This window comes from Sphaerodactylus townsendi, linkage group LG03 (assembly GCF_021028975.2).
Source record: "Sphaerodactylus townsendi isolate TG3544 linkage group LG03, MPM_Stown_v2.3, whole genome shotgun sequence".
In the NCBI taxonomy this organism is placed as follows: domain Eukaryota; kingdom Metazoa; phylum Chordata; class Lepidosauria; order Squamata; family Sphaerodactylidae; genus Sphaerodactylus; species Sphaerodactylus townsendi.
The window spans coordinates 148,606,384-148,621,353 of record NC_059427.1 but is presented as its reverse complement, the minus strand read 5'-3'; the positions used below and the strand labels follow the sequence as shown (position 1 = coordinate 148,621,353).

At 61.8% G+C, this 14,970-nt stretch overlaps 1 protein-coding gene across 1 annotated transcript in view; it reads right to left on the bottom strand.

Moving 5' to 3' along the window:
* LOC125427916 (keratin, type II cytoskeletal 3-like) overlaps positions 1–14,391 on the bottom strand; it is a 95,488-nt gene extending 81,097 nt beyond the window's left edge. Inside the window, exon 1 of the mRNA XM_048487482.1 lies at positions 13,705–14,391. Within this exon, the coding sequence (XP_048343439.1) occupies positions 13,705–14,256 (552 nt within the window). The 5' untranslated portion in view covers positions 14,257–14,391. The remainder of the gene's footprint in view (positions 1–13,704) is intronic.
* Between the last annotated feature and the right edge of the window lie 579 nt (positions 14,392–14,970).

Here is a 14,970-nt window from a genome sequence, read left to right as displayed (position 1 = left end):
GTGGGGGGGGGGGGGGGTGGGGGGGGGGGGGGGTGGGGGGGGGGGGGGGTGGGGGGGGGGGGGGGTGGGGGGGGGGGGGGGTGGGGGGGGGGGGGGGTGGGGGGGGGGGGGGGTGGGGGGGGGGGGGGGTGGGGGGGGGGGGGGGTGGGGGGGGGGGGGGGTGGGGGGGGGGGGGGGTGGGGGGGGGGGGGGGTGGGGGGGGGGGGGGGTGGGGGGGGGGGGGGGTGGGGGGGGGGGGGGGTGGGGGGGGGGGGGGGTGGGGGGGGGGGGGGGTGGGGGGGGGGGGGGGTGGGGGGGGGGGGGGGTGGGGGGGGGGGGGGGTGGGGGGGGGGGGGGGTGGGGGGGGGGGGGGGTGGGGGGGGGGGGGGGTGGGGGGGGGGGGGGGTGGGGGGGGGGGGGGGTGGGGGGGGGGGGGGGTGGGGGGGGGGGGGGGTGGGGGGGGGGGGGGGTGGGGGGGGGGGGGGGTGGGGGGGGGGGGGGGTGGGGGGGGGGGGGGGTGGGGGGGGGGGGGGGTGGGGGGGGGGGGGGGTGGGGGGGGGGGGGGGTGGGGGGGGGGGGGGGTGGGGGGGGGGGGGGGTGGGGGGGGGGGGGGGTGGGGGGGGGGGGGGGTGGGGGGGGGGGGGGGTGGGGGGGGGGGGGGGTGGGGGGGGGGGGGGGTGGGGGGGGGGGGGGGTGGGGGGGGGGGGGGGTGGGGGGGGGGGGGGGTGGGGGGGGGGGGGGGTGGGGGGGGGGGGGGGTGGGGGGGGGGGGGGGTGGGGGGGGGGGGGGGTGGGGGGGGGGGGGGGTGGGGGGGGGGGGGGGTGGGGGGGGGGGGGGGTGGGGGGGGGGGGGGGTGGGGGGGGGGGGGGGTGGGGGGGGGGGGGGGTGGGGGGGGGGGGGGGTGGGGGGGGGGGGGGGTGGGGGGGGGGGGGGGTGGGGGGGGGGGGGGGTGGGGGGGGGGGGGGGTGGGGGGGGGGGGGGGTGGGGGGGGGGGGGGGTGGGGGGGGGGGGGGGTGGGGGGGGGGGGGGGTGGGGGGGGGGGGGGGTGGGGGGGGGGGGGGGTGGGGGGGGGGGGGGGTGGGGGGGGGGGGGGGTGGGGGGGGGGGGGGGTGGGGGGGGGGGGGGGTGGGGGGGGGGGGGGGTGGGGGGGGGGGGGGGTGGGGGGGGGGGGGGGTGGGGGGGGGGGGGGGTGGGGGGGGGGGGGGGTGGGGGGGGGGGGGGGTGGGGGGGGGGGGGGGTGGGGGGGGGGGGGGGTGGGGGGGGGGGGGGGTGGGGGGGGGGGGGGGTGGGGGGGGGGGGGGGTGGGGGGGGGGGGGGGTGGGGGGGGGGGGGGGTGGGGGGGGGGGGGGGTGGGGGGGGGGGGGGGTGGGGGGGGGGGGGGGTGGGGGGGGGGGGGGGTGGGGGGGGGGGGGGGTGGGGGGGGGGGGGGGTGGGGGGGGGGGGGGGTGGGGGGGGGGGGGGGTGGGGGGGGGGGGGGGTGGGGGGGGGGGGGGGTGGGGGGGGGGGGGGGTGGGGGGGGGGGGGGGTGGGGGGGGGGGGGGGTGGGGGGGGGGGGGGGTGGGGGGGGGGGGGGGTGGGGGGGGGGGGGGGTGGGGGGGGGGGGGGGTGGGGGGGGGGGGGGGTGGGGGGGGGGGGGGGTGGGGGGGGGGGGGGGTGGGGGGGGGGGGGGGTGGGGGGGGGGGGGGGTGGGGGGGGGGGGGGGTGGGGGGGGGGGGGGGTGGGGGGGGGGGGGGGTGGGGGGGGGGGGGGGTGGGGGGGGGGGGGGGTGGGGGGGGGGGGGGGTGGGGGGGGGGGGGGGTGGGGGGGGGGGGGGGTGGGGGGGGGGGGGGGTGGGGGGGGGGGGGGGTGGGGGGGGGGGGGGGTGGGGGGGGGGGGGGGTGGGGGGGGGGGGGGGTGGGGGGGGGGGGGGGTGGGGGGGGGGGGGGGTGGGGGGGGGGGGGGGTGGGGGGGGGGGGGGGTGGGGGGGGGGGGGGGTGGGGGGGGGGGGGGGTGGGGGGGGGGGGGGGTGGGGGGGGGGGGGGGTGGGGGGGGGGGGGGGTGGGGGGGGGGGGGGGTGGGGGGGGGGGGGGGTGGGGGGGGGGGGGGGTGGGGGGGGGGGGGGGTGGGGGGGGGGGGGGGTGGGGGGGGGGGGGGGTGGGGGGGGGGGGGGGTGGGGGGGGGGGGGGGTGGGGGGGGGGGGGGGTGGGGGGGGGGGGGGGTGGGGGGGGGGGGGGGTGGGGGGGGGGGGGGGTGGGGGGGGGGGGGGGTGGGGGGGGGGGGGGGTGGGGGGGGGGGGGGGTGGGGGGGGGGGGGGGTGGGGGGGGGGGGGGGTGGGGGGGGGGGGGGGTGGGGGGGGGGGGGGGTGGGGGGGGGGGGGGGTGGGGGGGGGGGGGGGTGGGGGGGGGGGGGGGTGGGGGGGGGGGGGGGTGGGGGGGGGGGGGGGTGGGGGGGGGGGGGGGTGGGGGGGGGGGGGGGTGGGGGGGGGGGGGGGTGGGGGGGGGGGGGGGTGGGGGGGGGGGGGGGTGGGGGGGGGGGGGGGTGGGGGGGGGGGGGGGTGGGGGGGGGGGGGGGTGGGGGGGGGGGGGGGTGGGGGGGGGGGGGGGTGGGGGGGGGGGGGGGTGGGGGGGGGGGGGGGTGGGGGGGGGGGGGGGTGGGGGGGGGGGGGGGTGGGGGGGGGGGGGGGTGGGGGGGGGGGGGGGTGGGGGGGGGGGGGGGTGGGGGGGGGGGGGGGTGGGGGGGGGGGGGGGTGGGGGGGGGGGGGGGTGGGGGGGGGGGGGGGTGGGGGGGGGGGGGGGTGGGGGGGGGGGGGGGTGGGGGGGGGGGGGGGTGGGGGGGGGGGGGGGTGGGGGGGGGGGGGGGTGGGGGGGGGGGGGGGTGGGGGGGGGGGGGGGTGGGGGGGGGGGGGGGTGGGGGGGGGGGGGGGTGGGGGGGGGGGGGGGTGGGGGGGGGGGGGGGTGGGGGGGGGGGGGGGTGGGGGGGGGGGGGGGTGGGGGGGGGGGGGGGTGGGGGGGGGGGGGGGTGGGGGGGGGGGGGGGTGGGGGGGGGGGGGGGTGGGGGGGGGGGGGGGTGGGGGGGGGGGGGGGTGGGGGGGGGGGGGGGTGGGGGGGGGGGGGGGTGGGGGGGGGGGGGGGTGGGGGGGGGGGGGGGTGGGGGGGGGGGGGGGTGGGGGGGGGGGGGGGTGGGGGGGGGGGGGGGTGGGGGGGGGGGGGGGTGGGGGGGGGGGGGGGTGGGGGGGGGGGGGGGTGGGGGGGGGGGGGGGTGGGGGGGGGGGGGGGTGGGGGGGGGGGGGGGTGGGGGGGGGGGGGGGTGGGGGGGGGGGGGGGTGGGGGGGGGGGGGGGTGGGGGGGGGGGGGGGTGGGGGGGGGGGGGGGTGGGGGGGGGGGGGGGTGGGGGGGGGGGGGGGTGGGGGGGGGGGGGGGTGGGGGGGGGGGGGGGTGGGGGGGGGGGGGGGTGGGGGGGGGGGGGGGTGGGGGGGGGGGGGGGTGGGGGGGGGGGGGGGTGGGGGGGGGGGGGGGTGGGGGGGGGGGGGGGTGGGGGGGGGGGGGGGTGGGGGGGGGGGGGGGTGGGGGGGGGGGGGGGTGGGGGGGGGGGGGGGTGGGGGGGGGGGGGGGTGGGGGGGGGGGGGGGTGGGGGGGGGGGGGGGTGGGGGGGGGGGGGGGTGGGGGGGGGGGGGGGTGGGGGGGGGGGGGGGTGGGGGGGGGGGGGGGTGGGGGGGGGGGGGGGTGGGGGGGGGGGGGGGTGGGGGGGGGGGGGGGTGGGGGGGGGGGGGGGTGGGGGGGGGGGGGGGTGGGGGGGGGGGGGGGTGGGGGGGGGGGGGGGTGGGGGGGGGGGGGGGTGGGGGGGGGGGGGGGTGGGGGGGGGGGGGGGTGGGGGGGGGGGGGGGTGGGGGGGGGGGGGGGTGGGGGGGGGGGGGGGTGGGGGGGGGGGGGGGTGGGGGGGGGGGGGGGTGGGGGGGGGGGGGGGTGGGGGGGGGGGGGGGTGGGGGGGGGGGGGGGTGGGGGGGGGGGGGGGTGGGGGGGGGGGGGGGTGGGGGGGGGGGGGGGTGGGGGGGGGGGGGGGTGGGGGGGGGGGGGGGTGGGGGGGGGGGGGGGTGGGGGGGGGGGGGGGTGGGGGGGGGGGGGGGTGGGGGGGGGGGGGGGTGGGGGGGGGGGGGGGTGGGGGGGGGGGGGGGTGGGGGGGGGGGGGGGTGGGGGGGGGGGGGGGTGGGGGGGGGGGGGGGTGGGGGGGGGGGGGGGTGGGGGGGGGGGGGGGTGGGGGGGGGGGGGGGTGGGGGGGGGGGGGGGTGGGGGGGGGGGGGGGTGGGGGGGGGGGGGGGTGGGGGGGGGGGGGGGTGGGGGGGGGGGGGGGTGGGGGGGGGGGGGGGTGGGGGGGGGGGGGGGTGGGGGGGGGGGGGGGTGGGGGGGGGGGGGGGTGGGGGGGGGGGGGGGTGGGGGGGGGGGGGGGTGGGGGGGGGGGGGGGTGGGGGGGGGGGGGGGTGGGGGGGGGGGGGGGTGGGGGGGGGGGGGGGTGGGGGGGGGGGGGGGTGGGGGGGGGGGGGGGTGGGGGGGGGGGGGGGTGGGGGGGGGGGGGGGTGGGGGGGGGGGGGGGTGGGGGGGGGGGGGGGTGGGGGGGGGGGGGGGTGGGGGGGGGGGGGGGTGGGGGGGGGGGGGGGTGGGGGGGGGGGGGGGTGGGGGGGGGGGGGGGTGGGGGGGGGGGGGGGTGGGGGGGGGGGGGGGTGGGGGGGGGGGGGGGTGGGGGGGGGGGGGGGTGGGGGGGGGGGGGGGTGGGGGGGGGGGGGGGTGGGGGGGGGGGGGGGTGGGGGGGGGGGGGGGTGGGGGGGGGGGGGGGTGGGGGGGGGGGGGGGTGGGGGGGGGGGGGGGTGGGGGGGGGGGGGGGTGGGGGGGGGGGGGGGTGGGGGGGGGGGGGGGTGGGGGGGGGGGGGGGTGGGGGGGGGGGGGGGTGGGGGGGGGGGGGGGTGGGGGGGGGGGGGGGTGGGGGGGGGGGGGGGTGGGGGGGGGGGGGGGTGGGGGGGGGGGGGGGTGGGGGGGGGGGGGGGTGGGGGGGGGGGGGGGTGGGGGGGGGGGGGGGTGGGGGGGGGGGGGGGTGGGGGGGGGGGGGGGTGGGGGGGGGGGGGGGTGGGGGGGGGGGGGGGTGGGGGGGGGGGGGGGTGGGGGGGGGGGGGGGTGGGGGGGGGGGGGGGTGGGGGGGGGGGGGGGTGGGGGGGGGGGGGGGTGGGGGGGGGGGGGGGTGGGGGGGGGGGAAGCCGCTGCTGTGCTAACGGCAATGGCTTCCTCGCAAGCTTCCCCCCCACTCCCTTGCTTCCCTTAACTGCTCTCCGGCCCTCTGCCATGTCGCTGGGGTTTGGGGACACGCCTCTCCTGCTCTGGCAATAATAAAAGCAGGCGCGCAGGGCAGGGGAGGCGTGTCCCCAGGCCCCGGCGACGCGCCGGAGGGCTGGAGAGCAGGTAAGGCGACCAGGTGACGGCGCCCAGCGGCGCCGTCTCCCCAGTTATTTCTGAGACCGTCCGTGCGGACGGTCCCAGCATCGTCGGGTCGGCGTGAAATGCACCAACCCAGCCGCTTCCGCCTCCGTGCGGAAGCGGCCAAAGACAGCTAAAATTGCAACCTTTTTCAAAAATCCTGTTTTGAGCCCACTTCTGTGCGAACACCAAGCAAAACAGATTTATTTTTTCCGCCCTCCCACCTGATCTCCCGTGATCTCCCTGCCTGACATCATGTCAGTTTCATCTCTGCTGACCCGCCGACCGGTGTGACAGCCCACCCTTCCTGAAACATTCCCTGAAGAATGGTTTCTGCTCATGGTATCAACTGAGTGCCATTTCAGCTGAGTTAATTGGGAGTGGAGTCCCAAAAATGTCCCAATTTTTTTTTCTGTACATGTACTAGTTGCTCAGAGGGTGTAGTTATGGGTGCATCTTAGACTGAATGTTACTGGGCATATCATGGGAGGGGGGGCAGGGTCTTGTTTTCTGCAAAATGAGAGAATGTGAGTGGGAATGTGATGCTCTCCCTCATTGTTGCTCTACGTTTTTGGCTTGCCACTTTGCAGGCTGTGCTGGTCCCTATCCAGAACTTGGATTTTCCATGGTCATTGTGGGTTGACCAATCAGAGGCGCTGGACACTGGGGATATGTGTGGGCATGCTTGCGGTGTAAATGGAAAAAAACTCAGCCTCAAGTGAAACGAACTGGAGCATTTCCTCACAATCTTCTTGATTCCATTACGGCGACAGGCACCCATGCGAAGGGAGAAACTGGGATAAAATAGACCTGGATTTTAAAATACTGAATGTAACTGGTATAATTATGCTGTGCAGGATCGACCCATGTGATACTATAACCTTCTTTTGGTTTTGCCCTGCTCAGAATAACATAAGAACATAAGAACATAAGAACAAGCCAGCTGGATCAGACCAGAGTCCATCTAGTCCAGCTCTCTGCTACTCGCAGTGGCCCACCAGGTGCCTTGGGGAGCTCACAGGCAGGATGTGAAAGCAATGGCCTTCTGCTGCTGCTGCTCCTGAGCACCTGGTCTGCTAAGGCATTTGCAACCTCAGATCAAGGAGGGTCAACATTGGTAGCCATAAATCGACTTCTCCTCCACATAAATCTGTCCAAGCTCCTTTTAAAGCTATCCAGGTGAGTAATATCACCACCTCCTGTGGCAGCATATTCCCTAACACCAATCACACGCGGCTATGAAGAAGTGTTTCCTTTTATTAGTCCTAATTCTTCCCCCCAGCATTTTCAATGAATGCCCCCTGGTTCTAGTATTGTGAGAAAGAGAGAAACATTTCTCTCTGTCCACATTTTCTACCCCATGCATAATTTTATAGACTTCAATCATATCCCCCCTCAGACGTCTCCTCTCCAAACTAAAGAGTCCCAAACGCTGCAGCCTCTCCCTCAGAAGCTGAAGGTGCTCCAATCCTTCCCCAATCATCCTCGTGTCTCTTCTCTCCTGCAGCACTTTTTTCTATCTCTTCGATATCCTTTTTGAGATGTGGCGACCAGAACTGAACACAGGACTCCAAGTGCGGTCGCACCACGGCTTTATATAAGGGCATGACAATCTTTGCAGTTTTATTATCAACTCCTTTCCTAATTATCCCCAGCAGTTCAGTAACAGTTCAGTACTACCTCTCTCTCTCTCTCTCTCTCTGAGTATCCCATCACTAGCAGTGGAATTCTATATCTGTTGATACATCTACAGAATGCATCTTTTCTGCTTCTGCCTTCCCACTGCAGCCCACTGATCTCCATGAAATGCTACCCCTGAGTAATTACATGGGCGGGGGTCTTCAGCAAGAACAAAGGATCAGAGGAAACTGCCAATTTAGCCTGAATCTAACACAATAGATTTTTGCTTGTTTCCTTCACTCACATCCCACTTTTCTCCCTATGGGGGACTCAGAGTGGCTTCTAACCTCCTCCTCCATTTTATTTTCATCACTACTCCGTGAGGTGTGTTCGGCACTGAGCTGTTTTAATTTTCTTGTCATGGCTTTCATAAAACTCTGGCAAATGTAATTCTTTTGAGGAGGACCAAACTCTACTAACAGGGAATTCTCAAAGCTCTCATAAAACCACAGTTCCCAGGGTGCATTTGAGGTAGACATGAAAATTCTTGTTAAGGCCTGGTTGGTATGTTACATGAAAACCTGAAGTCTGTTTAGGAAATGGCATGCAATTTCAGGTCGGTCTACTAGCAGGGTTGCTAGCCTGCTATTACAACTGATGTCCAGATGGCAGAGGCCGGTTCCCCTGGATAAAATATTTGCTTTGGAGGGTGAATTCTATGAAGAAGAAGAAGAAGAGTTTGGATTTATATCCCCCCTTTCTCTCCTGCAGGAGACTCAAAGGGGCTTACAATCTCCTTGCCCTTCCCCCCCCCTCACAAACAGACACACACCCTCCTGTGAGTGTAATGGAAATAGAGAGAGCTCCAAAGAGCTGAGACTAGCCCAAGGTCACCCAGCTGGCGTGTGTGGGAGTGTACAGTCTAATCTGAATTCCCCAGATAAGTCTCCACAGCTCAGGCGGCAGAGCTGGGAATCAAACCCGGTTCCTCCAGATTAGATACACGAGCTCTTAACCTCCTACGCCACTGTACCCTGATGAGATCCTTCCCCTCCCCAAATACCACTTTTCCCAGAATCCACCCTCAAAATCTCTAGGAACTTCCTCATCCAGAGCTGGCAACGGTATCTATGAGGGAGGGCTCTTCATTTAAGATGAGAGCCGATTTTCTTTGTATTCCCAAGGCTGTGTGAGTTCATATCTTGGCCATAAAAGTACCACACAGGGAGTGAACGGAACACAGATTTTAAAACTGTGGGAATCTCATGCAGAGCATGACTCTGCCAAAGTCTTGCTGGGTGACCGTGGCCAAGAAACTACGTGTCTCACAACATCAAAACCTTCATTTGGGAAACAATACAGAATGGTAATTAAGGTACATTAGCCTAAAGGTTTGTACAAAGAATTAATGATCAAAATATATTTTTAAGCTTGGCATGAAGTTGTAGGTTAGGTTGCCAGATGGTTCCTGATTTGGGCTTCTAGAATCCTTGCATGCTTACTAGCAAGGAGAAGAGCTTTCTTCAAGTCGTTGCAGCTCCACTATGTTTGAAGAAGACTCTCTTGTATTTGGGGGATAGGTAGGGGTGGGAAAATCTAGCTGTTAATAAGCACAGAAATTATCCCAGGTTCAGGGCAATTTTAGATGCTATCAATAGTGGAGGAACAGGAGATGCGAGTTCTCTACACTCCTTACTTTGCCAAATGTCTAAAGGACAACCTTTGTGTCTCCTCATTCCGAAATACAAACTTCTCATGGTGGGAGAGGCAGAGACTGCATTTTCTATAGGGAAACCCAAATTTCTGTCACATGTGCTTCCTGTTCCTGCACGGAGGATAATCTCCAAAGCTGTTCTTGGGTTTGACGTGTGAGTCTCCACTGTTGGAGGAGACACAGTTGGTAGGAGCAGGTAGCAGGTTCTTGACTACCTGTGAAGTCAAGAACCTGGATGCAGTTACGTGGAACAGATAGGGTAGTGATATCATAGAGAAGGGAGGCAGTGGCTCATTCTGCACATGCAGAATAATGCACTTTCAAACTGCTTTCAATGCTCTTTGAAGCTGTGCGGAATGGCAAAATCCACTTGCAAACAGTTGTGAAAGTGGTTTGAAAATGCATTATTTTGCATGTGCGAAAGGGGCCAGTGTTTCTGGGTAGAAATGGAGCACCCTGTAGGAATAAGTGTTGTTTTTCTGTTCCCTTGAACCTTTGCAAACAGGTTTGGGGGAAAAAACGAACTGCCCATTTTTGTGGTTGCTGTGTGCCCCCACCTCCAAGCTCTTTACACATTACATTTTGGCACACAATTATTTTGTATTGATTTAATTTAAAATTTATACCCTGGTTAATATTGGAATGGGTGACCTTCAAGGAATACCAGGGTTGTGACACGGAGGCAAGCAATGGCAAACCACCTCTGAACCCTTCAGGGTCACCAGAAGTCAGTTGTGGCTTGACGGCATAAAAAAGTTATTTAATTGAAACATTTATTCCCCACTGTTCTCCCCTCCTTGATCTTTCAACAACCGCTCTGTGAGATAAGTAGGGCTGAGAGAAAGGGGCTGGCTCAGGGTCACCCAGGGAGCATCTACAGCAGAGCGGGAGCTACATTCCGACTACCAAAACAAACAGGCTTTTTTCGTACATGCAGAATAATGCATTTTCAATCCACTTTCAATGCACCTTGCAGCTGGATTTTACTGGGTGGAATAGCAAAATCCACTTGCAAACAGATTGAAAGTGCATTATTCCGCATGTGCGGAAGGGGCCATCGTGGCTCTCTGGACACATATATTTTTGTTTATTTGTTTCTTATTCATATATTTATAATCCTGCCCTTCCCCCAAAGACCTCAAAGCAGCATACATTTTATCCTCTTCCGCACATGCAGAATAATGCACTTTCAACCCACTTTTAATGCACTTTGCAGCTGTGCGGAATAGCAAAATCCACTTACCAACAATTGTGAAAGTGGATTGAAAGTGCACTATTCTGCATGTGCGGAAGGGGGTTTAGAGACAGAGGCCCTTTATGCATGCAGTGCTTATAATGCAACAGTCAGGCCCCTTCCGCACACGCAAAATAATGCGTTTTCAAACCACTTTCACAACTTGGGTGCTTTGTGGTTTCCGGGCTGTATGGCCGGGTTTTAGCAGCATTCTCTCCTGACGTTTCACCTGCATCTGTGGCTGGCATCTTCAGAGGATCTGATGTTGGGAAAGCAAGTGGAGAGGTATCAGTTGGAGTGTCGGTGGAGAAATTTTATCTGTGAGTAATCGAAGAATAGTTGAGGGCATCTGAATAGCATGAGCAACAATCGAAGACTATGAGCAAGAGTTGTAACACTGGAGATAGCAAGGTCATTGGTGGGGAAGTTATCTGAACAGCCATCTCCGGCCTTTGTTTCTTTTGTCTATGGTCATCCATTTTTGTCTATGGTCATCCTGGTGCAAAAAGAAATAGAGAATAGACCATAGACAAAAGAAACAAAGGCCAGGATACTTCTATTCAGATGCTCCCACCAGTGACCTTGCTATCTCCAGTGTTACGCCCATGCTGTAGTTTTCATTGTTACTCATACTTCTATTCAGATGCCCTCAACTATTGACCTGGTTGCCTTCTTTGTTACTCACAGACAAGGTTTCTCCACCCACCCTGGACACTCCAACAGATATATTGGGCGGGCGGCGCAAGGGCGGTGCAGCTGCGCAGCAGCTGCGCCCCCTGTGCGAATGGCTCCCTGGGGACGGCGTTTTTGCTGTCCCCAGGGCGCCATTAACCGCCCGTGTGGAAAGGGCCTACGTCTCTAGATCCATCATGAGCCACAACATTTGTTGGGTCATTTAACTTCAGCCTGTGACTAAGGAGTGGTATGTTTGAACACTCACCAATATAAAAAGCTCTCTGAGTATGGATAATTAACATGTCAAAGGGAAGGTTAGACTAGAACATGATGTGATTCCTTTCTTTGTGCAAGAGTTTCAAAGAACCTAAAAAGAGCCCAAGGTCACCCAGCTGGCTTCACATGGAGCAGGGAAACAAATCCAGTTCACCAAATAAGAATCTGCTGCTCATGTGAAGGAGTGGGGAATCAAATCCAGTTCTCTGGATTAAAGTCCACCATTCTTAACCACTGTACCATACTTGCTCTCAAAAGGGACAACACCTCCATCTGCTGCTGTCCCCTAGCACTGGTATCAAAAGGTTTTGTCTCTGGACTTGGAAGGTCAACAGACCAACAGTCATTGATGAACCTATTCACCATGAATCCCTTTGAAAGCCATTCATGGTGGGGCCCACCACTATATCTACTAGCAGTGAATTTTAGAATGTTAACTGCTTGTTGAGCTTTTTGTCTGCAGTTGAACAATCCAAGAACTGATCTCTCACGCCATTTATTCCAAATGAGCAATTCTGGGTTTCAGAGGAAGTAAGGTAAACTTGGAATGTGTTTACATCTTTCCAGCATTGAAAAGGATCTCAGAAAAGGAAGAGAAGTAGCAATGCCTCACTCTACCTAGATGACGGCAAGAAGAAATCACTGTACACTAGGAATCGCCCACACATTAATCATTAGAGGAGCTTTCATAGCCACCAGAGGAATTCAACAAATAGCCAATGCCACCAATTCGACCCACCTCACATGGCAGCAAAGCCTTCATATGGAAGAGCCAAGTGTTTTCTGGCCAGGATAACGCCAACAAAGTCCAAGGAGAGATGTAAATTATATTATGGATATTATGGAGATATTATGTATCTCAGAAACTTTGAGCATTTTATTTTCCTTACCATGACACTCGGCGGTGGGGGAGGGGAGGGACTATTTATCCCTAACTTAGTGAACAGGATTTCTGGGATACAGCGCAGAGTGGTTGATCTTGCTATGGGCTTCTCAAATAATCCTACAGGATTCCTCTCTCTATGCCAACCTCAAGTACATTTTTCAAAGCACACCTCTACCTAGCCCAGCACTTCATCACAATGCATGCATTTATGGGTACAAGCAGAATAGCAACATACAAATCCCATGCAGTGCATTCAATGTATTTGTGGATTTTCCATGATTGCATTTTAGTACATAGCGACGCATTCAAGATGCTGAACCCCTTAATTTTCTTTGCCTTCCCTGGACAAAACGCACAACATACAAATGCCATGAGTCTTCAAAAGAATAGCAATATGTTACTGCCTGCACCCCATCACCTTACTGCTCTGAAATAAAAATTCCTCATCTCATTAAAATTGTTTGCTTAGAATTTATTTTCGCAGAAAGTGCAACAGAACTGCAATTCAGATAATCTCTCAGCAACATTAGGAATAGAAATACATGATGAATGTCCAAGACCACTTATTTTGGAGCAATTAAGTGGTTTACAGCTAATTTTCTCATAAGATAATCCAGAAATAAAAATTAAGATATGGTCATATACATTGTTGTGGATTAGCGTTGGTGTCATCACATGTATGCAGTGAATTCTCAGTGGATATCTATCTATCTATCTATCTATCTATCTATCTATCTATCTATCTATCTATCTATCTATCTATCTATCTATCTATCTATCTATCTATCTATCTATCTATCTATCTATCTACAAAGAGAGAGAGAGATTGTGAGTAGTTGGTTAATAAAATAAAGAGGTCTATTTTGTAATAGCCCACAAATGCTTACGCTTCAATAATACCGATCAATCTTCAAAGTAGGACCAGACTCCATTCTACTTGTTCCACAATAGGCTCATTGAAATTTATTCTTATAGTTTGGTAAATATGATTGGCTCTCCAATGCTGAATTTGCCAGCGAAGTTACTTGCACAACTAGGAAATGAGACTGTCAGTACCAGAATGACATTTTATTTGCATGAAGCCACCAACAGATAGTTCCCATTAATGATTTCTGAGCATCTCAGAATCAGACTGAGAATTTTCCTAGAATGTATTCTAGAGATGCTTTGGACCATAATGAACAAAATTCCCAGTGTCCTGTGATGCTGGCACTATAAACCCTTAGAATCAAATTTTTAAACATTTGTGATCAGCAGATTACCTCAGCATAGTCTATGGACCAATCATGGAACAGCATGGTACTCAAAGTCCTTAGAACTGAGGTACCTAAAGGAGTTGTATGGCAGTTTTAGTAGTTTAAAGATCACCATCTTAATTAATTTGCAAATCAACATCTTTCCAACCAGGTATAGTAAAAAAAAAATTCTTTGTACATGTTTGTGACTTCTAAACATTATAGCAATAGAAAAGGACAAACTCATAATTTCATCCAAACTATTGTTCCACAGCAGGAGAATCTACACTTATATCGTTCCTGACAGGCGCTTGTACAACCTTACTTTTTTAACCTCCAAAGAAAGGACTTTTTAAGTCAGCTTATTCCATTCATAAAATACTCTCATAGTTATGAGGTCATACTGCTCTTCAATTCATCTCTACTTTTCTGTACTTTAAAGCTACTACATAAAACCTAGGTATCTTTGCTGAGGGCCAAATGGTGCTGTGAGGAAAAAGGAAGTTCAAAATAGTACACTCAAACGACCCATTTCAAAGCACAGCTATAGAATGCAAAGTCATCTTCACTGACTATTTTCAAGTATCATAAAATCAAGTCTTGGTCCCTTTTTTCGGCAATACCGTTCACCTCAGGCCCGAGCTCACCTTGTCGATGAAAGTAGCAAATTTGTTGTTGAGAGACTTGATCTGTTCCCTTTCTTGCACCCGAACCCTCTGGAGCTCAGGATCCACTTCCATGTGCAGAGGGGTCAGCAGATTCTTGTTAACAATAACGTTATGGATGCGTCCAGGTGGTGCGCAGGGTCCAGGGCCTGAAAGGGCATATCCGCCGACACCCAAGCCTCCCAGGCCAGCTCCACTACCAAGGCCAACACCACTTCCAAACCCTAGACCACCACCACTACCGCCACCAAAACCACCATAATTTGCAGTGCTATAGCTGCTGAACCCTACGCCTCTTCCACCAAACCCACCACCACCACCACCACCACCACCACCAGAAACTAGGCCCAGAGATATCCGCTTGCTTCCAAGGCCGTAGAGACTTCGGCTGCTAAAGCCCCCGCCTAAAGGTCCCGCTCCTCCAATGGGAACAAGGGACGTTGAACCGCTGCCTGCTCTGAAACCACTGCTAGAAACAGGGAAGCTCCTTCTTCCACCTGCTGACATCGATCTGGAGCTGAATTGCCGGCTCATGGTGGCTTCTTAGGAACAATAAGAGTTCAGGATAGCAAGATTATGAAGCAGGAGGAGAGCAGCAGCGTGAGAGGAGACCAAGAGCCCCCTGTGCTGTGGGAGTGGGAGATTTCTCCTTATATCTGTTTGAAGAGCTGGGCTTGGTTGCATGGGAATAGAAAGATTAAGACAGAATATTCATTATGGGCTTGGCTTGCCTTCAAGCAATGAGTTCTCCACTAACGGCTCAACACCAGGAGCAAACACACCTACCAGGTAGCTTTCGTTTGTCGAAATTGCTTGCTTTGCAATACTTGCCCGACTGCATCTCTTTCATGTTCACCGCTACCTCCTTTACTGTCTTCAAAGGGCTCTAAGCTACAGCACAGCAAGCAGATAAGTCAAGGGATGCTTGCTTCTGTGCCAGTTAGCAGATGGATCTGAAGGCAAGTCGTAATGCAAGATGCTCTGCAGAAGAAGTGGTTTGATATGCGATACCTCTTTTGAGCTTTTGAGAATATGGAACAAAAGGCGGACAGCGAATGTTTAATGCAGTTGCAGAAATGGCTCTGCCAAGGGAAAAGATTGAAAGGAGGGGATCCATTGATGTTGGTTCCCTTGTTATGGATTCACCGACCATTGTCACAAGCCGCTTGAGTGCAACACGCGCGTTTTCCTTCCATGATGCCAAGTTAAGGGTCCTTTCACGCTTCTCGGCACGGCTTTAACAGGTTT